This window comes from Saccopteryx bilineata, chromosome 1, assembly GCF_036850765.1.
Source record: "Saccopteryx bilineata isolate mSacBil1 chromosome 1, mSacBil1_pri_phased_curated, whole genome shotgun sequence".
NCBI lineage: Eukaryota > Metazoa > Chordata > Mammalia > Chiroptera > Emballonuridae > Saccopteryx > Saccopteryx bilineata.
In genome coordinates this window covers 188522483-188549024 of record NC_089490.1, presented here as the reverse complement: position 1 = coordinate 188549024, position 26542 = coordinate 188522483, and the positions used below count along the sequence as shown (strand labels likewise).

General features: G+C 38.7%; 2 protein-coding genes across 5 annotated transcripts in view; one reads left to right on the top strand and one right to left on the bottom strand.

Moving 5' to 3' along the window:
• GAB1 (GRB2 associated binding protein 1) overlaps positions 1–26542 on the top strand; it is a 129292-nt gene that overhangs the window by 82622 nt on the left and 20128 nt on the right. For 2 of the 4 annotated variants that reach the window (XM_066232805.1, XM_066232786.1), the window contains exons 2-7: positions 5714–6008; positions 16518–16743; positions 17119–17199; positions 21637–22229; positions 23457–23542; positions 23740–24043. In XM_066232805.1, coding sequence (XP_066088902.1) covers positions 5714–6008; positions 16518–16743; positions 17119–17199; positions 21637–22229; positions 23457–23542; positions 23740–24043 — 1585 coding nt within the window. The remainder of the gene's footprint in view (positions 1–5713; positions 6009–16517; positions 16744–17118; positions 17200–21636; positions 22230–23456; positions 23543–23739; positions 24044–26542) is intronic. The other 2 variants (XM_066232812.1, XM_066232795.1) reach the window with 1 other exon arrangement.
• On the bottom strand, positions 2881–3223 carry LOC136320268 (cytochrome b-c1 complex subunit 6, mitochondrial). The gene has a single exon (XM_066253464.1). It carries the CDS (start codon positions 3169–3171, stop codon positions 2899–2901), a length of 273 nt encoding a protein of 90 aa, XP_066109561.1. The 5' UTR covers positions 3172–3223; the 3' UTR covers positions 2881–2898.

Sequence of the window (26542 nt, the reverse complement as noted above, 5' to 3'; positions counted from 1 at the left end):
TGTCTTGTTGATAATAGCTAATCTAACAGGTGTGAGGTGGTATCGCATTGTAGTTTTGATTTGCATTTCTCTAATAACTAATGAAGATGAGCATCTCTTCATGTATCTGTTGGCCATTTGTATTTCTTCCTGGGAGAAGTGTCTGTTCATGTCCTCTTCCCATTTTTTTATTGGATTGTTTGTTTGTTGTTGAGTTTTATAAGTTCTTTGTAAGTTTTGGATATTAGGCCCTTATCTGAGCTGTTGTTTGAAAATATCATTTCCCATTTAGTTGGCTCTCTGTTTATTTTGTTGTAAGTTTCTCTTGCTGAGCAAAAACTTTTTAGTCTGATGTAGTCTCATTCATTTATCTTTGCCTTCACTTCTCTTGCCTTTGGAGTCAAATTCATAAAATGTTCTTTAAAACCCAGGTCCATGAGTTTAGTCCCTATGTCTTTTTCTATGTACTTTATTGTTTCAGATCTTATATTTAGGTCTTTGATCCATTTTGAATTAATTATCAAACAAGGGGACAAGCTGTAGTCGAGTTTCATTCTTTTGCATGTGGCTTTACAGTTTTCCCAGCACCATTTGTTGAAGAGGCTTTCTTTTCTCCATTGTATGTTCTTGGCCCCTTTATCAAAAATTATTTGACCATAAATATGTGGTTTTATTTCTGGACTTTTTATTCTGTTCCATTGGTCTGAGTGTCTATTTTTCTGCCAATATCATGCTGTTTTGATTGTCGTGGCCCTATAATATAGTTTGAAGTCAGGTATTGTAATGCCCCCAGCTTCATTCTTTTTCCTTAGGATTGCTTTGGCTAATCGGGTTTTTTTATAGTTTCATATAAATCTGATGATTTTTTGTTCCATTTCTTTAAAGAATGTCATAGGAATTTTGATGGGAATTGAATTAAATTTATATATTGCTTTGGGTAATATGGCCATTTTGATTATATTTATTCTTCCTATCCACAAACAAGGAATATTTTTCCATCTCATTGTTTCTTTTTCGATTTCCCTTAACAATGGTTTGTAGTTTTCATTATATAAGTCCTTTACATTCTTTGTTATGTTTATTCCTAGGTATTTTATTTTTGTTGTTGTTGCAATTGTGAAGGGGATTTTTTTTAGTTCGTTTTCTAATATTTCATTGTTGGCATATAGAAAGGCTATGCACTTTTGTATGTTAATTTTGTATCCTGCAACCTTACTGTATTGGCTTATTGTTTCTAGTAATCTTTTTGTGGAGTCTTTGGGGTTTTCGATGAATAGCATCATATCATCTGCAAAAAGTGATACCTTTACTTCTTCTTTTTTGATATGGATGCCTTTTATTTCTTTCTCTTGTCTGATTGCTCTGGCCAGAACTTCTAGCACCACGTTAAATAAGAGTGGAGAGAGTGAACAACCCTGTCTTGTTCCTGATTTAAGGTGGAAAGTCCTCAGTTTTATGCCATTTAATATGATGTTGGCTGATGGTTTATCATATATGGCCTTTATCATGTTGAGATATTTTCCTTCTATACCCATTTTGTTGAGTGTCTTAAACATAAAGTTGTGTTATATTTTATCGAATGCCTTTTCTGCATCTATTGATAAGATCATGTGGTTTTTGTTCTTTGTTTTGTTGATATGGTGTATTACGTTAATAGTTTTACGTATGTTGAACCATCCTTGAGATTCTGGGATGAATCCCACTTGATCATGATGTATGATTTTTTCAATATGTTGTTGTATTCGATTTGCCAGTATTTTGTTTAGAATTTTAGCATCTGTATTCATTAGAGATATTGGTCTGTAGTTTTCTTTTTTTGTGCCGTCCTTGCCAGGTTTCGGTATGAGGGTTATGTTGGCCTCATAAAATGTGTTTGGAAGTATTGCTTCTTCTTCAGTTTTTTGGGAGACTTTGAGTAGAATAGGAACCAAGTCTTATTTGAATGTTTGATAGAATTCACTAGTATAGCCGTCTGGGCCTGGACTTTTATTTTTGGGGAGGTTTTTAATGGTTTTTTCTATTTCTTCTCTACTAATAGGTCTGTTTAGGCTTTCTGCTTCTTCTTGACTCAGTCTAGGAAGGTTGTATTGTTCTAGGAATTTATCCATTTCTTCTGGGTTGTTGAATTTAGTGGCATAAAGTTTTTCATAGTAATCTACAATAATTTTTTATATATCTGCGATGTCCGTGGTGATTTCTCCTCTTTCATTTTGGATTTTGTTTATATGAGTTCTTTCTCTTTTTTTCTTGGTAAGTCTTGCCAGGGGTTTGTCAATTTTGTTGATCTTTTCAAAGAACCAGCTCCTTGTTCTATTAATTTTTTCTATAGTTTTTCTGTTCTCTATTTCATTTATTTCTGCTCTGATTTTTATTATCTCCTTTCTTCGGCTGGTTTTGGGTTGTTTTTGTTCTTCTTTTTCCAGTTCCTTAAGGTGTGAAGTTAAGTGGTTCACTTGGGCTCTCTCTTGTTTGTTCATATAGGCCTAAAGTGATATGAACTTCCCTCTTATCACTGCTTTTGCTGCATCCCAGAGATTCTGATATGTTGTATTGTCATTTTCATTTGTCTGTATATATCTTTTGATCTCTGCTTATTTCTTCTTTGGCCCATTCATTTTTTAAAAGTATGTTGTTTAGTTTCCACATTTTTGTAGGGTTTTTTTTCCTCTTTTTTGCAGTTGAATTCTAGTTTCAAGGCTTTATTTATTTATTTATTTATTTTTATTTTTTTTTTTGCAGATCACTGGACTTTATTAAGATAGAATCATTACTAATTACATAGAAGCTACTTGCCTAACCAAAATCCATGAGGTTCACATGAACTTATAGTTATACAAATAAGAAACAAATGGCATGTTCAAAATCATGAGGAAATATCCTGAGCCCAGAAGATGCCCACGGGTGAATGAGTCTGCACGTTTATTTCAAGCTGTTAAAGAGTTTATGGGCCACACAGTGGTCCCTTGCATGCAAGAAGTCAAAGAGCTCCTCTGTGCAATCCTCCTCTGTGTTTGACCTGGAGGATACACGCTCATCACAGAGCTCTAGCCGCTCCCGGGCCTTTACACATTTCTCCAACTGCTCACATTGCTCTCTCACTGTTGTCAGGGGATCCACTAATTCCTCCTCCTCTTCCTCCTCCTTGGGATCTCCGGACCCGGTTAGCATTTTTCGCTCATCCTCCAGCCCCATGTCCGGCTACGGTTCTGAATTCAACACCAGTACCAACACCGGCACCTATTCCACTTCCAAGGCTTTATGATCAGAAAATATGCTTGGTACAATTTCAGTTTTTCTGAATTTGCTGATGTTATTTTTATGGCCCAACATATGGTCAATTCTTGAGAATGTTCCATGTACACTAGAGAAAAATGTATACTCTGTCACTTTGGGATGAAGTGTTCTGTAGATGTCTATCATATCCAGGTTCTCTAGTGTTTCGTTTAAGGCCACTATATCTTTATTGATTTTCTGTTTGGGTGACCGATCTAGAGCCGTCAGCGGTGAATTGAGGTCTCCAAGTATGATTGTATTTTTGTCAGTTTTTGTTTTTAGATCAATAAGTAGCTGTCCTATATATTTTGGTGCTCCTTGGTTTGGTGCATATATATTAAGGATTGTTATGTCTTCTTGATTCAGCATCCCCTTAATCATTATGAAATGACCATTTTGTCTCTTGAGTACTTTTGCTGTCTTGTAGTCAGCATTATTATGAGTATTGCTACGCCTGCTTTTTTTTTGGATGTTATTTGCTTGGAGTATTGTTTTCCAGCCTTTCACTTTGAATTTGTTTTTATCCTTGTTGCTTAGATGTGTTTCTTGTAGGCAGCGTACAGTTGGATTTTCTTTTTTAATCCATCCTGCTACTCTGTGTCTTTTTATTGATGAGTTTAATCCATTTACATTTAGTGTAATTATTGACACTTGTGGATTCCCTATTGCCATTTTATAAATTGCTTTATGTTAATTTTGTATCTTGTTTGATTCTTCTCTTGTTTTTCTATCATTTGTTTTTGTTTGTTTGTATTCCATACTTCTTTCCTCTGTTGCTGCCTTTTTTAAGTCATGTGCTTTTGTGGTGGTTTTTTCAAGGGTGGTTACCATTAAGTAATGAAAAGGGTACCTACCATATTCATTGTAGTACCCTATCTTGCAAGTGTTTCTGCACTTCATCGTCTTTTGCTACTGTTAATCTCTGTCCTCTCCCCCCCTTCTTTTTGCTTTTGTTGTCATGGTTTAAATTTGGTTTTATTGTGTTCTTGGTGGAGCTTTTACTTGTGGTTTTGTTTTGTTTTGTTCTTTGGATCTGGTTGGAAAACCCCCTTTAGTATTTCCTGGAGTTGGAGTTTTCTGATGATAAATTCCCTCATCTTTTCTGTATTTGTGAATGTTTTTATTTCTCCTTCATACTTGAAGGATAACTTTGGTGGGTATAGTATTCTTGGCTGAAAGTTCTTCTCTTTCAGGACTTTAAATATTGGGGTCCACTCTCTTCTAGCTTGTAGAGTTTCTGCTGAGAAATCTGATGATAATCTAATAGGCCTTCCTTTATATGTTGTATTCTTCTTTTCCCTGGCTGCCTTGAGAATTTTTTCTTTGTCGTTGGTTTGTGCCATTTTCATTATGATGTACCTTGGAGTAGGTTTGTTGTGGTTAAGAAAACTCAGTGTTCTGTTTGCTTCTTGAATTTGAGGCTTTAGTTCTTTCCACAGGCTTGGGAAGTTTTCGTCTATTATTTGTTTGAATAAATTCTTCATTCCATTTTCTCTCTCTTCTCCCTCTGATATACCTATTATTCTTATGTTATTCTTTTTGATGGAGTCAGACAATTCCTGTAGGGCTTTCTCATTTTTTTAAATTTTTGAGTCTCTCTCTTCTTCTCTCTGTTGTGCCTCAAGTTGCTTGTCTTCTATGTCACTAATCCTACCTTCTATCTGACCTGTTCTATTAGCTAAGCTTGTTACCTCGTTTTTCAGTTCATGAATTGAGTTTTTCATCTCTGATTTGTTTTTATCGTTTCAATTTTCTTGGTAATATATTCTTTGTGTTCGTTGAGTTGTTTTCTGAGCTCCCTAAATTGCCTTTCTGTGTTTTCTTGTATATCTCTGAGTATTTTTAGGATTTCTATTTTAAATTTTCTGTCATTTAGCTCCAAGGTTTCCAATATATTAAATTTTTTTTCCATAGATTTTTCCACATTTATCTGTGTTACTTCTCTTTCTTTTGTATCTATGATATTTGATTTCCTTTTTCTTAATGGCATCTGAGAATGGTCTTGTTGATAGCACTTCGCCTTCAGGGTGTGAAACTCTTGGATGCTCCAAGGATAGATTTTTCTGTCTCTGGTTGTTGAACTTGTTGAAATTTTGGGGAGATTTTTCGGACCGTGTCATCACGGCACCATTTCTATGACATCACTCTTGACATCACTGTTCTTGTAGTTAGTAAACACTAAACCTTCCTTGTTTTGTTGGCTCGGTACTACGTATCGGTGTAATCTCTTCTAATATTAGTCAGTATCTTCTAATACTCTATTAATAGAAAATAATAAATATATATATATACACACATTATTAAGTTAATTTGGGCATCCATAAACTGCTGGAGTAATAGATAATTCCACGGAAACAAAGAAAACGTTGTATGTGACTTTTTCTAGATAATGGCTTTGTAAAAATTGATTTAATAAATGTCTCAAATTAAGAGGAGATGGATATTTTTGGTTTTTTTCTAGGCATGGAAGAGGAGATGGTTTGTGTTACGCAGTGGCCGTTTAACTGGAGATCCAGATGTCCTGGAATATTACAAAAATGATCATGCCAAGAAGCCTATCCGTATTATCGATTTAAATTTATGTCAACAAGTTGATGCTGGATTGACATTTAACAAAAAGGAGTTTGAAAACAGCTACATTTTTGACATCAATACCATTGACCGGATTTTCTACTTGGTAGCAGACAGTGAGGAAGAAATGAATAAGTGGGTTCGTTGTATTTGTGACATCTGTGGGTTTAATCCTACAGAAGAAGGTAAGTTCAAGGTTTTGTTATTCACGCTTTCTTCTTTATTACTACATTTTAAGAACTGCTATAAAATTCTGTTATTTCAGTTACATAATGTAATATTTGGCATTTCTTATAATAATAACAACATTTGGGGGAAAAAACAACTAAACCCGTTCATCAGTTTGGGCAGAAATTTTTTATAGATTTTAGAAAGAGAAATTTAACCATTGTGGGGCAGTGTCTAAATAAATTTCCTGAAGAAGAGGGTGACCAGAAGACATACTATTTAAGAGCCTTTCTTGAGTTCCTACATAAATGTTAAGTTGAACCTCATGATACTGCTAATATTTGACTATTTCTGACCTATTCAAAGCAGCATTTTCACATGGCTCAACTTAATTCTTTATGTGTTATTTTTAAAACTATGTTGCCAGAGTGATTATCAATATCTCTGAAAAGCAAGTGAGAATCAGTCACAAAACATGATGAAAAGGTAATAAACCAATGAGTTTACTTAACACAGAGGTAAGAAGGAGCTCATGTTTGGATAAGAGGTACTGGAGAAAGCTTCTCAGAGGAAGACATGTTGTAAATTGCGGACTTTTAAAGGAAGTAGTATTTCTACATACGTGATACAGAACTCCCCAGGCTTAGGAGCTCGAGAGAGGAAAGACCAAGGGAAGGAACAGAGTCTGCTTGACGCCAGACGGCAAGGGGAGGGTTGCTTCAGGAGCTGAGATGTGGGGTGCCTGTCCTGCAGAGAGGTCTGAGGAAGAATTTTACTAGTGGAATTCCTCTCCGGGTGTGTTTATATAGCTGTCCTGACCACATATTCCTTGTCTGCTTCTCTGTCTTTTTAAACAAACACTAAGAACCTATGTAAGGAACTCCAGCATGCATTTCGGTTTGCAGAGCCAGTAATCAGGAATTAGGTCTCTGACCTTAATGTCTTCGTGGTTATGCTCACATTTACAAGTGTGCATTTCCAAATATCTATATTTAGAAGCTGGAGATCCAGTGAGGGGGCGGAAAAATTGTATTAACAGTCAACATCAAGTTTTGGATTGAAGTGAAACCGTAATCGTCTCTAATTAGCTCAGGTCAGTGTGCTGCTTCCTCTCTGGCCAATCAGCAGCCCAGGAGAAAGGCCTTCCAGAGCTGGGATTGGCCCAATGGGACCGGGGAAACCCCTTGGTGAGGACTCCAGAATGCCCAGGGAGCAGGGCGCAGAGGGAAGGAGGCATCTCGCTTAGACGGGAGGTGGCTAATGATCTGGAGACTTCAACAGAGCTCCGGAGATTAGAAGCCTCAAGACAGCGTTTCATGTGGGGAATTAAGACTTCATTTGTTTTTGTCAAATTACTAAATGTGTTCATATTATAAGTAGGAAAGGGTATTATTTCTAATTCTAGTTAAACTCTTTTCCTTTCTTGTCTGTGTATAGAGTCTTTTTACTTAATGGTTACTTAACAACCACTCAGTAATGATAATTATTGGATTTAGATACTACATTAGTTCTGTTATGTGATGTTTTCAGTTAAAATAATTTAACTTGTTGTATAATCTTTTTGTTGATATTCTTTTTCCTGCTAACCTTTTCAATTTAGAATTTGTTTTGGGAACATAAAGGCAGGCATCTGTCCCCACTGGTTGTCTGTATAGTTTCTACTGATCTGAAGACTAAGTGGGTGTTCTTCCATCTGTCTTTGTTTTCTTTGTAATTCTTCTAAATATATTTAACAAAAGAAATGCAATGCCCTCCTCGAGGAGCTATATTTTTAAGTTAAGAAATGTGAGCATCTAAGTTTTGCAAGTCCATTCAGGAGCGAGTAAGAGTTGAGAAACCCCAAAATAAGAATTTCTAATGCTCATGTCTCAGATTAATTCTGCACGTTTTAAGGCATGGAGTCTAGTCCATTTGTCTGCCTTTGAATGATTCTTATCACCTGGGAGACTGATGAACACCCAGTCAGCTCTGGGAAGAAGAAAAGCTTTGTCTGCTTTAGAAAGTTGATTCAATAATTTACCAAATTACTTGAGTTTACAAGCACTTGACTAGGCTTTGGGCATTTACTCAACCAATGTCTACTGGATGACTAGTTAGGGAGGCAAATGGCCAACATTGCACACATGGACCTAAACATCTAGTGGGAGAGGATTCACACCCAAAATAATTTATTACAGGTGTTAATGAGTGCAAGATGTCTATATGTAGATATGTATATATTTTATGTACATATATAAAATTATACTGTAATATATTTAATTTATATAATATATATTTAATAAAGTATTACTGTATAATACAAAACTATAGCTAGTAACACTGGCCAGTGGCACAGTGCATAGAGTCTTATCTCGGAGCACTAGTTTTGCTGTTGTTCCTGGTGTCTCCTGCTCCAACTTGGGGGCTGCCAGCTCGATCCTGGGAGTGCCAGCTTGACTCTGAGGTTGCTGGTTTGAGTCCCAGTCAGGACACATATAAGAAGCAAGCAGTAGGTGCACAACTAAGTGGAACAATAAGTTGATGCTTTTCTCTCTTTCCTTCCCCCCTGAACTTTTCCTTCCCCTCTTTCTCAAAAAAAAAAACTATAATTAATATATAATATTAAAGTATGCTAAAGTGGTACTATATAAATATAGTTCTTGCCCTCATAGAACTTGCAGGCAGTCTAGTAGAAGAGACAGGCAAATAATCTGGGAATTATATACCAGTTGATAACCACTCTGCTAAAGAAAAATAAATTACATAGACAGCAGCTGCATTTTGTCTTAAGAGGGTCAGGAAAAGCGTAGGTAGTTTTAAATGGCTCTGGGACTATAACCAAAAATGTACTGATGACTTTATTTTTGTACTTAGTGGAACATTTTCTTTGATATTAGTAGTCAGAATTCATCACAATGTCGTTTTTCAGTTTATAAACCTACCAGTATAGGGAGAGGGGGGAGTTCTGAAATTTGAAAGCTACATTGACATCTTTAGTGGCAAAACTCCCAAATCTTTATAAACAGATTACAAGTATATTTGCCTTGAGTGAAACTCAATTTGTGAACTTTTTATGTTCATAATATTCATAAAAGGGGAAGTTATAAGAAAAGTAATAATATGATTAATCAAATTTGACAAATATAATCTGAGTTGGTTACCAAGAACAGCGGTGCCAATCACAAATCATTCTTATCTGTTCATTCAAACAAGCCCCTAAACTTCAGTTTGCCAGTGCTTTCTGAATTTAGTTCATGAGCTATAGCTAAATGCAACTGCATAGTTTTCAAAATTCTACAATTCCAACTGTTTGCAAGTTTATCCTGGTCATGTCCCACATAGCCAGTTAGAAACGTCTGACTCGACTATGTTGAAAATTTGAGTTTCTTAGAAGAAATCAGTAAAAAATGAACAGTCCATCATTGTGTAGTATCAAGAACCACAAAAACATTTTATTTCACTTTATACTTTGGGGTTTTGATGCCTAGCAGCAAAACTGCAAAAAGGTTGTAAAATCAAACACTGTACTTCCTTATTCATTTATAGTAGCTGCCTTTGCTAAGTGCTTTTTAAAAAACAATCTAAACATTTAAAGATTTGTATCAAATTCTAAGCCTCCGAGAACTGTTATTATCCTTTGTGATCACATTCATACAGTTTAATATGACAAGGTAAATATCGAAATGTCTTTGTTCCTCCATTGACTTTGCTGCCTGCTCTATGTTCTCTTGCTTCCAAACAGACCCCCGACCAGTCACTAAACAGGAGTTTTTGTTATTACCTAGACCTGTCCCCTGAGCCCTGTTCTCTTCCCATTTCAGAAAACTGAAGACGCTCCTACTCTTGACTTAAAACTAATAACACAAAATGGTATTTCATTACACTAGTTTTAGGCTAGATGTGGGAAGAAGTAGACTATGCGTGGATATTACAGTCTGAGAAAATAACTATCCCCAGTCCCTAGGAGAATAACTAATTTTCTCCTGAAAACAAAAGGAAAGGGGAAAAATCTGACCTGTGTTTTGATTCCAGGAACCTCAAAATATCGTCACCATGTTATTTCCGCTGCCCCAGGTGACCACGGCTATTATTGAATACGCAGAATGCTGGCAGGCTGAATCTGTTTTTAAATGCTAGCTCATTGAACTGTGTGTGGTTCCTACGAATGCTTTTATTTAGTAGATTTGAGGGTAGAAACTAATTTCTTTTGTTTTTCTTGGAAATGTGCAGATTTATTTTTGTTTCTTCACCGACTTGGAAGCTGGATAATGTGCTGAGCAAAGGCCGAGAAGCATAGCCTGAGAGTTGTGTGCGGCTCACTGGCTCAGCGCAAAGGCTCCCGGTCTAATTTCAGGACGCGCCATTAGAAAGTTGCCTCTCAATAGTTGAGTTGCTTTTCTCAACATGCCCAGCTACTAGTGGCTTTAAAAAAAGTGTGATTCTCTGTTGGATTTTCTTCCCTTTGGGAAAGTAGGTTAGTGAAGTATGTGATCACTGTGCCATACACCTGAAACTAATGACCAAAAAAGTAAAATAATAATAATAATAATAATAATAATAAAAAGTAGGTTAAACTAACATGTAAGAACATATGTATGCTCCCTCTCCTCTAAAGTGGTGCTTCCTACTTAGGAAACTTAGCTTTCTTTGTATTCACCTTTTAAATTTGTGTATCACTACTATGAAAGCACAGAACTGAAGTGTACAGTTCAGTCTAGTTTTATATATCCGTCTATATCCATACATAGAAATAGAATCTGTGTAATTGCCACTGAGATCAAGGAATGGACATTTCTAATCCCCCAAAAGGTTTTCTCATTCTTCTTCCCAGTAACTCCTCCCCCCAAAAAGCCCAAATAGAACCATTATTTTGTTTTTATAACCTATACTTGAACTTCATAGAAATCAAACCTTCGATTCTGGCTTGTTTTTCCTCATGTGAAGTCTGTGGGATTCATCCATGTAGCAAGTGGCAGACCTTCCGTGTAACATAACTATTGATCTGTTCCAATGCTGAGGGACATTTGGGTTGTTTCCAGTTTTTAGTTAATACAAGTAAAGCTGTTGTGAATGTTCCTATATGTCTTTTGATGGACACGAACACTCTATTCTTTTGCATATATACTTGTGAGTGGAATTGCTGCAACACTATACACACACACACACATTTAGCTTTAGAAGATTTAGTAGCTTTACTTTTCCAAAGTTATTAAGTCAGTTGCTTTTCTGCCGGCAGTATATGAGACTTTTAGTTACAGTGGTACCTCATGGTGGTTTTAATTTGCATTTCCCTGGGGACCTCTTCAACCAGAGAGTTTGTTTTATCACAGTTCTCAAGCTATTGCCCTTGAGATATTGATTCACTGAGTCTCCTGAGATGAGGGCCAGGTACCTAGATTTTTAAAATACCCCACAAGTAATTCTGATTTCATGACACCTCTGAGATAAGATTTAGGCATTTGTCTCCACTCCCTAAAGATTTATTTTCAAAGCCCCCAAGAAAGTTTTCACAGTCTGTTAAGGAGATAGTCATGACAAATAAGGTAATGTTCCTACTTGAAACATGTTAAATAGATCAGGCTATGATTAGAGGTCCTTCAATATTTGATTAAATAATTTGAATAAACTGCAGGTTGCTTCACTGAAAATTGCAACTACTGCTGTTTCTTGTTTATATCCATTTGTGAGATTTACTTTTATAAAATGTTCTTTCATTTAAAAATGGTGTGTTGCGAAGGGGGAAAATTATTTTAGCATTAATGATAATGCATACTCTTTGTGGTCTCTTATTTTCTAAGTTAATTAGACATAGATCTATTAAAAATGCTTTTTGATAGAGGGGAAAAAAATCCGCAGGCTTTAAGTGGTTATCTCAGTTGGTTAGAACTTTTTCCTGAAACACTGAGATTGAGGGTTCGATCCCCAGTCAGGGCACGTACTGGAAGCAACCAATGAACATACAACTAAGTGGAACAACAGCAAATGCTTCTCTCTCTCTCTCTCTCTCTACCTCTCCCTCTCCCTTCTTTCTTTCTTTCTTTCTTTCTAAAGTCAATCAATAAAAGAAAATTTTCTAAAGACCTGATAAGTCAGTAATCTGTAGAATTAGAATAGTCTTGACCTATTTGCCATTAATTGTGGTAACACTTTTGCATTAGAAACCAAAAACATATTCTATCAGCAAATGGCACCCATCTTCAGAGAAGAAGATCGCTCCTGATCTCCTGACAAGGACCTGAGCAACACCACAGTTTTATTACCACCTGCTCAGATACAGTATGTTTGCAGTTAAAAAATTAGAGGACCTGTGACATCAACTTTGAAATATTCTGCCTTACCAATAAGAAAAGTAGAATTGCTTTCCTGGGCTTAAGCTCTGTGCCATTTTGCTAGAAAAAAAGATGTATTATTTTGAATGTTTAGAGAGATTATCTGGGCAACCCAACTTCTGTGAGGGCATTATGGTTCCAAATAGGATAAAACTGTGCATTAAGGTAAGGACAGTTGTGGACCAATTTATTATTTGTGGTTCTCATATAATAACCTACATTTATCCCCTGAAAGCTGGTTAAGGCTTTCCTTAGCAGTGTTTATTGGTTTTCGGGTTTGCTTCAATAGCTTATTAGTCCTTTAATGGACGCTAATTATACTCTATGTGTCTTCTGAATTAAGAGACAGGAAGTAATTTTACACATATAAGCAAACCCTAAACTGATGTTTGGTTCTCAGAAACTTGTTCTCAGCACTACCTGGAAGGAAACCAAAGTGAGGCAAAAAGCAACAAACATGGTCCCTCGACTACTTGTAGAGTCAAATGGACGGAAATCATGTGTTTTTATAAGGCAGAACAGAAGCATCTTTTTCAGATCAGTTGACAAACTTTGGCCAGAAATTTTATGTTAGAGCGTATTAAGACACAGAGCAATGCTTACCTTAAAATATTCAGTGCTGGGGTCAGATGAACATGAGTGAAATAATCCAAAGACTAAAACTTCTGAAATAGTGCATGCTCTGAGTCAAAGAGGTAGAGCTGTGTCGCTTCCCTTTTAAAGACCTTTGTATGCTGTTGTTTGGAATGATTGGGCTTGCTTTCTCCAACTTTTTGAACGTCTTTTCTTTCGTGAGCTTGCTAGTGAATAGGATGAAAGTTTCTCTCTGCTTACTGCCTCCTCGAAATACAGTTGACCCTTGAACAGTGTGGGGACTTAAGGATGCTAACCAATCCATAGTAAAACATTCACCCCAAAACTCACTTGTTCCTTGGTATCTGCAGGGGATCAGTTCCAGAACCTTATATAAAAGTCTCTCCAATTAAATAATGTAGAACAACACGTACAGTTGGCCCTCCTCATCTGTAGATTTCCAACCACAATGGAAAATACTGTTTTCAATCCATGGATGGCTGAATCGGAAGGTGTAAAACCTGCGGGGTATTCAAGTTTCCCCCGACTGTGTATTTATTGAACCTCATATAAGTGGATACTCACAGTTCAAACCCATGTTGTTCAAGGATCAACTATCTATCTATTTCCATATCATGAATAAGATTTTTTTTTGAAAAAAGAATCTTTGAATCCCAGTTCTTTTCCTCCCCACCCCCAAGAAAACTAAGAAGATCTTGCAGCTATAAAGAGGGTTAACATTTTTTTTGTGATTCACAAGTGGGAAAAATGGAAGGTTGAAAATGAGATGGTCCCATTGTGTTAATAAAACAAGGTCAGACAAACGTGATTGATTGGCTGAGTAGTCCCCCCTCCGCCCACTTACACACACACACTTAAAATGAAGCGTGCCCTCAATCCATGTAGCCTATAACCATCCAGTTTAGAAAAAACATTAAAGAAAAGTGTATCTGTAACAACAACCACCTGGTTATTGTCCAGATGGTTATTCTAGGAGTTAGCAGTTATTCTAGGAGTTAACAGTTGAAAACTAGAATTTACTGTATTTTATATAGTAATGTATTTCCAGGGATTAGTTTTATTTTGTTTGAGTCAGAAGTAAAAGTTGAACTGGATTATACAATTTTACCATGCCTCTTAGCTAGAGGAAAGAAGTATACTGCTAACAAAAATTAGGGGATATTTCAAAATGAATATGAAGTGATAAAGAAAAAGAAGCATTTGATTTTTTTTTTACTAAACAAGAACATCAGAAAAGCAAACAAGTCAAAGAAAGTTGCTCGATTATGCAAATGAGATGCAAAGCCAACTTTTATTTCATTGGTGAAAATGCATCATACAAAAGGCTGAACATACTAGATTATCTGCATGTTCCCTGACCCCTAATTTTTGCGAGCAGTGTATATAAAATATACTTGTGAATACAGCCCATAGTGTACAATAACCACTTTCTAATCTCTCTGCCTTTTTTATTTTCCCTCCTGTCTTTCTTAAACTCTTCTGAAGGTAAATATTTTTCATAGTTCTGTTAAGATTAGCAGATCCCAAGGACTTATTCTGAGTCACTAACTAATCTATTGCATTTTAAATCCCCTTAAATAAATCTCGGTATATCTGCAACTGAATCAAAACAGTAAAACGTTTCATAGGGTTTGTTATATACACTATTTATAATCAACATCAATTAAACACAAAAGGGTATTTATGAGTTCCCTCTGAGATAATGGCATTATGCTGTAAAAATGTCCAAAAATTCATTTTTTCTATCTGCACCATTTTCTGTTCCTGCCTTTCAGGAATAAGAAGGAATTAATTCATTAACTCCTGGCATGAAGTGTTAGATTTTGTTGGATGAGCTTATGTGAAGACTTAACGTTGCATGCAATGTCTAAAATGTTAGACATTAACTCAGCTTCTGTTTGCTTGGGCCAAACTCTCCCACCGAAAAAAGTGTTCAGACACCGTTAGCCTCTCCCAGGGCTCACAAATTTCTCGAGGGCTAAATCTCAAACTGCACATACAAGTCCATGGGTCTTGCAGATTTGGGAGTGCCCCTTGCTTTAATCTCTTTCAACTTGACAGAGGAAGTGCTAAGTGAGTTTGTTTGTTTGGTGGATAAACCATTTTTGACCATCTAACACAGTGGTCGGCAAACTCATTAGTTAACAGAGCCAAATATCAACAGTACAACGATTGAAATTTCTTTTGAGAGCCAAAATTTTTAAACTTAAACTATATAGGTAGGTACATTCCTTATCGAGGTAGTGCCCTCACGTGGTATTTTGTGGAAGAGACACACTTCAAGGGGCCAAAGAGCTGCGTGTGGCTCACGAGCTGTGGTTTGCTGACCACGGAAACAGATGGAAGGCACAGCGAAGGGTGAGAGTTCTGGTCATTTTTGTTTGTTCTGGGGACCCACAGGTACAGATAAACTGCCATAGGTAGCCATATCATGTGTTATTCAAGCTTCACAATTAGGGTGTGCATTTCTATGTCTAGGAAAAAGCCATAAAATGAGCTACATAAACTTGGCTGTGATACCTGTATGAATATTAAAGTGGCATGTGTAAAGACCTGATCAAACATTATGTGGACTTCCTCTGTAGTATCTAGAGAAGGCAGAGGTGACACATAACTAACTCCCTGGTGAATGACCAGGCCACATGACCTGCATTTGATTTTACGTGGGAGAGCATATTAGTGTAATGAATAGATTATGAATAAGATGTGCATACAGTATAGAATTAATATTACCTAGCATGAACAGACAACAAACACATGTATTCGTTCATCTGTAAGCATTTACCTTTTTCTGGATTTATAGCCATTAGTGTCTAACCAGACTCACAGATAATTTTTACTCTGGGCCCTTAAAAATGTACTTGATTCTGTCCGTGATCACAGTGGGATTTTATTTTGAGATTTTCAACTCATTTTAAGTCACTTCCTTCTGCACAATGTAGCCATTTTCATATGTCTTCTCAGGACATAAAGTGCTTAATAAATTACATCTTTACCTGCTGACCCCTTTTGCACAAAAATCCTACAGAAACCAAATAGATGGCGGAGGAGATGATGAGCTAAGGGAAGAGGTGATGCCTTCCAGAAAAGCTCTCTCCCAGAACGTGAACCCCACAAGTAGCGCTGTCTCCCCGGAATCTGCTGAGAAGCAGACGGGGTGGACAGCGGAATAAGGATGAGGGTGGGACCTGGTCCTGGCACTCACAGTGCCGTGCTGTGGACCTCTGGGTGCCACGCAGTAACATGGGTCACCTTGGAAGGCTGGCTTGGCTTAGGGAGCGCTTGATTATAGCACAGGGGAAAGACTGCCTTTTGTGCTCAGAGTGTAGAACATCTTCCTTCCAGGAGCCTCAAAACTAAAAGCCTGGTTCAGGGCCAGACTAACCAGGTTTCTTGAGAGTCTCTGGAAGGAAGATCCCTACTCTGCGGATCTCTTTGACACCGCCACTTATTTTCTGTGTAAGTGTTGTCATTTAGGTTGTAGTTGTTTTCACTGACGCGAGTATGGTTTAGCCTGTTTCCGTGTATTGAAGCCATTTATATCCAAACTTTCAAGTGGCTTTGCTTAAGAAAAAAAAATGTTCAAATGGGAGAGAGAACAGTAATCCGATTTTGCTGTCGCAGATCCTGTGAAGGCCCCTGGCAGCTCCTTACAAGCACCAGCAGATTTACCTTCTTCTGCAATCACCACACCGCCGTCTGCCCAGCTGGACGTATCCTCGGCTGCCCAGCCTCCTCCGTATCAGTTAATTAACCTCCCGCCACACCTGGAGACTCTTGGCATCCAGGAGGATCCTCAAGACTACCTCTTGCTCATCAACTGTCAAAGCAAGAAGCCCGAACCCACCAGGTAAACCACAATACTCCCGTGTGTGTGTGTGTGTGTGTGCGTGTGTGTACACATTTAGGCATCATTCTTTTCAACATTTTTAACCCTGATTTGAAGCTTTAAAATAATAACAAAACACCTGGACAGGCTCATACTTTAGGCTTATATTTCAAGTTTATATTCCTCCACTAATCATGTCTGGTATTCATGAAATTTTATTGAAGAAACACACTCTCTAGCATCTTGGGCAAGGACCACGTTTACCAAAATGCTCTTTGGGGAACCTGCCTTCTGTTTCACAGTCTCTGTTATAGACTCGCAGTATTACTTGCTTAACAGATTTCACTGATTTATAAATGGTGATCTTGCTCCATTTCTTATGTGGTTGTAAACCAGCCAGGGTTCATCTTTTGTTTCTGAAGAAGGAGAGGAATACCTACTACTAGAAGATTTTGAAAGCAAAACGATTCCATTGCAGTGAGTCTGTTGTGCTTGCTTTGGCTCGGTGTGAGAAACTAATCGTACAGGCAAAATCCCAATATAGCAAAATCTATGGAAACTACAGATTGGGCTTTAATGAAATTTGATGAGATCAGATAGATGGCTGAAAGCTATGAAATTTGAATTTTCATGCCTAGCGATGAAGCAAAGCTTACCCAAGCCTTGATCATACAAATTTTTAAGTAGAAAGAAGTATATGGATTTCAGTGCTTGACCAGAGGTAGCGTGAAGACCTTCCCACATGCTGGTTTTCCTGTCATCTCCATTGCTGCTCCAAGACCCCTCTTTTCTCCTAAGATATGATACATATTTTAATTTGACACCGAGTAATCGGAAGGCTCGAGGTAATGGTAAGAGTTGGAGCTGAAAGATAATGAGCAGGAGGCCTGTCTGTGCCATTAACAGCTGTGACAACTAATGATATCAGGAATGTTTATTATCTTAATTTGTATTGTAAATGTGGAGTGAACTGCATAGTAGATGTAAAAGATTTTTAAACAGGGTGATTAGATATTAAGCATTATTTTTTATAACAGAAAGATTTTTTTTTCATGTAGAAAGTGTTACTGGGTTAGGAATATATAAAGCACTTGTTTAAAATTTTTTACCTTGGCCGAGTAGCTTAGTTGGTTAGAATGTCATCCCCATATGCCAAGGGTGTAGGTTTGATCCCTCCCTGGTCAAGGCATATACAAGAATCAACCAATGAATGCATAAATAAGTGAAACAAAAAATTGATTTCTCTCTCTCTCAAACTCACTCACTCTGTTACTTTCTCCCTCCTTCCTTCTTTGCCTTTCTCTCTCTCTCTCACTAAAAACTTATATAGAATTTGTTAAGATCCACAAATTAGTTTCTGTCCCTAAGATAATAGAAGCAGCCTGACCAGGAGGTGGCGCAGTGGATAGAGCGTCGGACTGGGATGTGGAAGGACCCAGGTTCAAGACCCCGAGGTCGCCAGCTTGAGTGCAGACTCATCTGGTTTGAGCAAAGCTCACCAGCTTGGACGCAAGGTCACTGGCTCAAGCAGGGGGTTACTCAGTCTGCTGAAGGCCCATGGGCAGGGCACATATGAGAAAGCAATCAATGAACAACTAAGGTGTTGCAACGCGCAATGAAAAACTAATGATTGATGCTTCTCATCTCTCTCCGTTCCTGTCTGTCTGTCCCTGTCTATTCCTCTCTCTGACTCTCTCTCTCTCCGTCTCTGAAATAAATAAATAAATAAATAAATAAATAAATAAATAAATAAATAAAAATTTTAAAAAATAAATAATAGAAGCAAGCACTTCAAAGATGGTTTTCTATATATTTGTTGTAATGGGATTTTACTTGTAAGTGCAAAAAAAATTTTTTTTAATCAACACTAGTTAATAATACCAAATTCTAACTTGATTTTGCTGTTTGCTGTGAGTATTTAAAATTGCACACTTGCAAATTTGTTACCTATGTTACTAAGATTTTATTTTATCAACTTTTTAAAAGCCAACAGCCAGGTGACAATTTTCAGTACAATTTCTTTCTTTTTTTATATACTGTCTTTCATTGATCTCACTGTTCTTACAACTTCCCTCTTGTAGTAGAAATTATGCTCAGATATATTTTGCATCTACTTTTCTGCAAAAGTGACACTTAACAAATATTTATGAGTACCCACTATTTTGGTAGGTTCTATGCCGGTACAAACTAATTACGTAAGTTACAGCTCCCTCAGATACAGTCACCTCCATGGTTTACAAGTCAACCTTGTGGAGAAGTTAAAACCTGTGAGCATTTAGTCTTTGTAGACGGAGGCTAGGTGTGAGAATTGCCTTGCAAACCCTTGTTCCGCCTGCGAGCCTCAGCTCAGACATGTGGAAGAAGCATTCCCCCCAATGCCCAGGCTGGGTTAAATGCCTCTCTGGGTTTTCACAGACCCTGGTTGTACCTCCAACCAGGATGATTTTTTTTTTAATTCATTCTCCACTAAACTATACACTAGTCAAAGGCAAGAAGGTTGTGGTTCATTGTACTCTTAGTGTCTTATAATTCATATGTTTTAATTCAGAGCAGTGCACATCTGAGAATATGAGAGTATGTGAAATTCCTGTACTGGGAAGGGCAGGATTTGAACTGCACCTGGTTGGTGAGAGAAAAGGAGACTGTAGTTAGTAATTTGCATAAAAATACTTGAGGGGAAGGAGACAGTGAGAGTGATAGGTAGAAGAGAATGAGGAGGAGGGTCAGCTTGAAGTAAAGTAGGAGGACATACATAGGGCATAAAAGGTGAAGCCAGGTTGTCAGTAGCCTCAGTGCCAAGGGGAGTCGTCGGTGGGCTTTTGGAGTTCCCACACCTGAGGGGACCCTAAACAGGATTTTCTCTGAGTAAGTGAGTGATATGAAAACCATGTTTTGAAAATGCTGCTCTTAAACAAAAACGAAAGAAAAAAAAGAAAATGCTGCTCTTACCGCAGCGCCACAGTGTGATCCTGTGCATAGACTGGAAGAGAAGCTAGACGAAGTCCATTGAGGAGGGTTCAGTGGTGTAGAACTGAGCAGATACACAGACTTGGGGTGGTGACAGTGGGAATAGAGCAGGGATGGATACGTGGTTAGGAAGGCAGACTTTGTGCCTGAGTGATGGTGGAGATCAAAGAGAACAAGTGAAAGCTGATTGGGCATGGAGCTTAGGAACCCAAATAGAGACGTTTCCTTTAACGGCAAGTTAGAAAGGGCGATCAGTGGAGCAGTGAGTTGGGTTTGGCTCAGTACACACGAGCAAGGTAATCCTGGGATAACGAATTAGAATTCGCAGTATATTTAAACAGTTAGAAGATATGGGACCCAGAGTTTAGTGAGAAGATGGGAGTTGTCAGCATTCAGTGGAAGGTGGCCATCTGAGGCGGGAGAACTTTTTAATGGTGTGTGTGATCAAGATTGTGCGAACTAAATTCTGTTGGCGATTCCCAGGAGGAGAGACGGGAAGAAGGGGCAGGTCAGTAAACAAGAAAATAATTGGTGAGGGACAAGAAAAATCAGGATATCGTGATGTGGGCTCTTAGTAACAGCAGAGAAGAGTCTCAACCAAAAAATGGAGTACACAGAGCAATCAGAGAAGATAAGACGTTAAGAAACTATCGCAAGTTCTTTTTTTTTTTTTTTTTGTATTTTTCTGAAGTTGGAAATGGGGAGGCAGTCAGACAGACTCCTGCATGCGCCCAACCGGGATTCATCCAGCATGCCCACCAGGGGCGACGCTCTGCCCACCAGGGGGCGATGCTCTGCCCATCCTGGGCGTCGCTATGTTGCGACCAGAGCCACTCTAGCGCCTGAGGCAGAGGCCATAGAGCCATCCCCAGCGCCTGGGCCAACTTTGCTCCAATGGAGCCTTGGCTGCGGGAGGGGAAGAGAGAGACAGAGAGGAAGGAGAGGGGGAGGGTTGGAGAAGCAGATGGGTGCTTCTCCTGTGTGCCCTGGCCAGGAATCGAACCCAGGACTCCTGCACACCAGGCCAACGCTCTACCACTGAGCCAACCAGCCAGGGCTTCGCAAGTTCATTTTTAAAATGAGTAAGTTGAAACTCCCATGGGACTTCAGACAACACACATGAGTAGTTGAGGCATTCTGTCTAACATGACAGTGTGCGAGTGTGCTGGTGTTGGTAGCTTTACTTTGCCTGACACCCAAATTTTGTGGTACCACAAAGTGCAGAGACTGCAAATGTACTCAAAGTATAAAATATACTTTAATGAGGTTCCTCAAGGTTAATTATAGTTGGGAATCAGCTCACTCTAGCTTGTATTGTGTTCCTCTTTAGAGTATTGACAAAATGCTTGTTAAAAAAAATTAGTAGAAAGGAAAATACGCAAAGCCTTTTAAGTTGCCACCTCCTCGCAGATCACACTGACTTGATTCATTTCCAGATAATCATTAATAGACTTCCAGTTTTACAGCCACTGTATTTTCCATGGGGGGCCCGAGAAGCAAATGGCTCACCTGCATACATTGTGTTGGCACGAGGTGTTTGCATGCTTTTCAGCAGAAATGCTTTTCTTTATGTCTGTGTGTTAATCATTTACCTTTCTCAGATTTTGTACCTTACTAATTCCGATATTTCAGGGATTATAGTTTTATGTTTGGATTTAATAGGTGGAGTTGGGGGTCTGGGCAGGTCCAGGATGGAAATTAGGAGGAATGTTTTTGGTGGTTTGTGGTGGTGGTTTTGTCGTCTGGTGTATAATCATAAAAAATGGGTGGCATTCGCGCTTGAAATCTTATGGATCAAACCAAAAAGAAAAAAGAAAGAGAAAAATCGAGTGGAGAAAAAAACATGGATTTTGATTGCTAAGCTAGAAATATATTCATTAAAACGTTGTCTCAATGTCTTCACCGTGTTTTATTTTTTTCTGTCATCGACAATTTTTTTTTATTTAGAACGCATGCTGATTCTGCAAAATCCACCTCTTCCGAAACAGACTGCAATGATAACGTCCCTTCTCATAAACACCCTGCTTCCTCCCAGAGCAAACACGTAGTGAACGGCTTCTTCCAGCAGCAGCTCCTGTACGACTCACCGCCATCCCGCACTGCGTCCATCTCCGTGGACTCCAGCCTCTACAACCTGCCCAGGAGTTACTCCCACGATGTCCTACCAAAGGTGTCTCCATCCAGTACCGAGGCGGATGGAGAACTCTATGTTTTTAATACCCCATCGAGCGTAGAGATGCCGATGAGGCATGTGTCTCTGAGCTATGACATTCCTTCCACACCTGGTAATACTTACTATGTTCCACGGACATTTCCAGAAGGGGCCCTGGGGCAGACGTCAAAGCTAGACACTATTCCAGATATCCCTCCACCCCGGCCACCGAAACCGCACCTGGCTCACGAGCGGTCACCAGGGGAAACGTGCAGCCTCCCACGCACGGCCTCCGACACCGACAGCAGTTACTGTATTCCCACGCCGGGAATGCCGCCCTTGCGCAGTAACACCATCTCCACCGTGGATTTGAACAGCATGAGGAAAGGTCAGCCATCGTTGGCTTGCACTCTATTAGAGATTCATGATAGAGCATTGGTCTGGCTGAGTATTTGTTCTCTCCAGCATAGTAGGAGGTCAGAGGAGAGTCCCCAGCCCTGCAGTGACCCACTCAGGTAGCCGAGACATCCGAGTCTGAGTAGGTTCCCAGGAAGGTGCCTGTGCGCTGTTCTGCAGGAAGGGAGAAAAGGTTGGGGGAGTTTTTCATCCCTACAGAAGCAAGGCCTTAGTGATTCCTTGCTGCCTAAGGAAGTATGCATCCCTCTCTCCCGCTTTCTATGGATCCTGGGAAGGGGGGTGGGGTGACAGACCCTCCAATGGGGCAGAGGAGCAGGAAATGGACCAGACTCACAGCGTCTGCGACTCATTCATTCCCTTTCCTGCACTTGTTTGCCACTATGGCCACTTCTGTGTATCACATCTACTGGGCTCCATTTCCTTCCTTCCTAGACAAGCAGTTTTTACATTGTGTCTTACAGGTAATAATCAGTCCCAGTCAAGCCACTCTGGTTTTTGTTGGGTGTTATTTATTTTTTTAAGCACTGAATCTTCTCTCCCCTTATTCCTGCTGCCTCACTTATTTCTACACCGTCCCCCAGAGCCTGCCAAAAGTTACAGACCTTGACAGGAGAAAAATTGAGTCTGGGTTATACCCTGAGATTCTTGAAGGTATCCGACAATAGAATGCCGAAGTGTAAAATGCATATCCTCTAAAACCGTGTGCTTATATAGTTGTATTTTGTGGTAGAGTTATCCAGCTGTCTTAGAGAAGATAAAGATTTAATGTATAATGAATAGTTCTTACGTTAATGCTTATTTAGCCATTTGGTATCAATTTATAACTCCCTTCTTGAAGTATTTGTATAATCTGGGTATAAGTCAGTGAGATATAAATTAGGCTCAAGGTGGTGTAAAAGATAAGAAGATAGAAGTATATCTTTCTCCATATTTAGATAATCCATCTCATCCCAGAGTTAGTCACTCACAGTCATAATCAGATACTGGTGCTAATTAGCATATGAGTAAGTGTCAACATTTTGTAGTGATTTAGTGTGCCAATTCAAGATACTGTCCCATGAGCTTCCTTTTTAAAGTGTGTGCATATGTGTCTGCCTGTGTATGTGTTTAAAGAAAGAAAGGAAAATAGGTCCTTCCCTATTACCCTGAAAACTGGCAAATATGGGAAGAAATGTTGATAGTTTGTTCTTTATTTTAGATGCTAGTTCTCAAGACTGCTATGATATTCCACGAACCTTTCCAAGTGATAGATCTAGTTCACTTGAAGGCTTCCATAACCACTTTGTAAGTATAATTGACCCTGGCATAATTGAGTGTATATTTCATTATCAAAAATCTTCACGCTTAGTTCCCCAGGACTAAATGAGATGGTGAAATAAAAGCCCCTGCTGATCCAATATGAATAGGTGTGACTTACAAGTGTGTTTTTCCAATTTGACCAAAGGTTTTTGTTTATTAAAAGAAATGTATGTGTGTTTTAGAAAATCAAAAATGTGTTGACAGTGGGAAGTGTATCAAGTGAAGAGCTGGACGAAAATTACGTCCCGATGAATCCCAACTCACCGCCGCGACAACATTCCAGCAGTTTTACCGAACCAATTCAGGAAGCGAACTATGTGCCAATGACTCCGGGGACATTTGATTTCTCTTCATTTGGAATGCAAGTGCCTCCTCCCGCTCATATGGGCTTCAGGTCCAGCCCGAAGACCCCTCCCAGAAGGCCCGTTCCTGTTGCAGACTGTGAACCACCCCCCGTGGACAGGAACCTCAAGCCAGACAGAAAAGGTAAGGAGAACATGGCGTAGGTCAAGGGTCAGGGTCGCTCATGTCGATCTACACTTAACTGTCATTAAGTCCAGAACAGAATTGGGACTAGAAATACTGAAGTATTTTATATTACCTTAGATATTAACTTGTTTAAGCAATATTGCTGTTTATTGATTAATAATAGGTTGATACCTAAGTGAAATCTTTAAATCTCCTTGCTCTAGAATAGAGGTTACAAACTAAAATACAAAGATTGGCAGGAAACAAAAGAGAGTTATAAACTCGAATGCCCTAATTGGAGTAACTAAGAACTCCTTGGCTACAACCCTTTGTTGACTTGTGAAAATAATAAAGACCTGTTAACCTTCTGATATATCTAGAGAAGCCAGAACTTTCAGATTTTATGTGTATTATTTTTTGATGTTTAAGTTCTAACCGCTAATTTAATTATTTTGAAAGATCAAAACATTGCAGACCAAATCATAGTCTATACTAGTATCAAATCAAATAAGATTATTAATGCACCTGACAGCCAGGTTGCCTGTATAATTTTTCCACTCTGTTTGTATAACAACTTCTTAAAAATTATTCTGTTTTTGCTGGGGTATAAATAAATGCTTCTAGTCTGTTCTTTCATAGTGGCCTTCCTAAGTAACATTAAGTTATATCAAGCAGCATGGTTTGTTAAGAGCTCAGTGTTAAAAAACCTCTTCAGCCAAACTGGTGGTATGTACCAAAGTTTTTAAAGTTTGGGTTTGAGTGGTTATAACCCAGACAGCTAAGCTGTGTTGCAGTACACTGTCGGTGTGACATAATCTAAACAACCAAGCAAGTCACTATATCACCTGTGTAATGAGTGGCACAATTTCTGGGGTATTCAGCACATTTAAAACATCTCAGGTGCTGAATGTAGCCTTTTAAGAGCATGCAATATTTGTGTAAATTTCTCATTAACCTGATCTTGGGTCATTAATATTAACTTTAATTAAGTCCCAGTTGTGGGGAAGAGAGACAGACTTACTCAGAGTATCTTAAGAAAATAGGTTTTGTTTCTATTCTGCTGTCAGTAAAGACACTCCTGAGCTGTAGTGAGCAAGTGATTGGGAACAACGGACCCTGGAGGAGACTCCTACTTTGTCCTGTTCTCTGCATTCTCTGCATGCCTGTCCTGGGGGAAGTCTTTGCACCTGCTTTGTTCTCTTTCACATTCTGTCCTTCTTTTGTTTTCTTCTACTGTGAATCCTCTGCTTCACGTTATTTTCTGCTTGCCCAGGACTTTGGCTTACAACGCCCCTCTGTGGCCTTGGTTCTTCCTAGTGGCTCCCTTTGACATGCCCTGGTAGCTGCCACACCTCCTTCATTATTTATTCATTCTGGGTTGCTCAGAGAATTTGATTGGTCTCATTTATCCTTTTATACCAAGCCACATTATAGATTGTAGGTCAGGCCGTAGCTTGGCTGCTATTGGGGGTCAGGTGCCCATCTTTGGCCCACCAGCTGGAAAGATAGTCCTGTGTGACACTTACAGCTGCCACCCCAACTCCCCCAGAAGCAGGGCCACAGTCAGCATGGTTACCTTAGAAAAGGTAGGTGTGTCACCAGCTTTTTATTTAATCACTTTTCCTTCTGTTACTCTTTTTCTTCAATTGTCTTTGAATTTATTTAGACATGACTGGTCATTTTATTCTGAGCCTACAACATGTGAAAGTATGTTTGGACATGTACACATTTATCCTGGAGCTCATGGGTTGTGTAAGGATTAAGATACAAGTGTCCTGAGCGCTTTGAAGTATTGAAGTGTTCATGTTCATGCTCAACTGGCTCTTTTTTTTTTCCTGTAATTGATGCGTGTTAGACGTAGAGCCACACTTTTTTATCTCCAAGTGTAACAGTTTCATATCTTGCGGTCCCCCATCAGTGTGGAGGTGGTATGGATGGGGTAAGGGCACAGGCTCGGAGTCCCACCAGCTTTGCTCCCCACCTGCCCCTTCCTCCCCTCCCACTGTGCTGAATGCAGTTTGAAAATTCCCAGTAGCTTTTCCAGGTAATTATTCTGTGTGGTGAGCATAATGCAGAATCCGAAAGATCCCTATTTGTATGTTTTAGAAAAGTTTATGCTTTTAGTATCATCTAGGTCTGGCAGACACATCTACCCCATATTATATTTTTCATAACAATAAGGCATGTATACAATATGTGATATATTACATACGTATTACATATTTGTATAATTATACCTCCTGATGTGTATAGTGAAAGTACTGTATATTCTAGTACATGACAGATTAATTGTGCTAGTCCTCTAACTGCCGTAAAGTGACTTCACACTAGAACAGAACTAAGTAGGTTCTTGGTTACATCTGGTGATTGTGTTCAGTCTTTTAAAAACGTAACTGAACTGTTGTGAGACCGGCTTGAATTTATGGGCCAGATTGTTCGTTTGGTATCTTTTCTTAGATACACAATGAACTGAGAAAGCACCCAGAATAAATACCCAGAAGGATTTTGACAAAATCA

Excerpts from the sequence above, each read along its gene's own strand:
- LOC136320268 (XM_066253464.1), bottom strand. The coding sequence starts at position 3,171 with ATGGGGCTGGAGGATGAGCGAAAAATGCTAACCGGGTCCGGAGATCCC.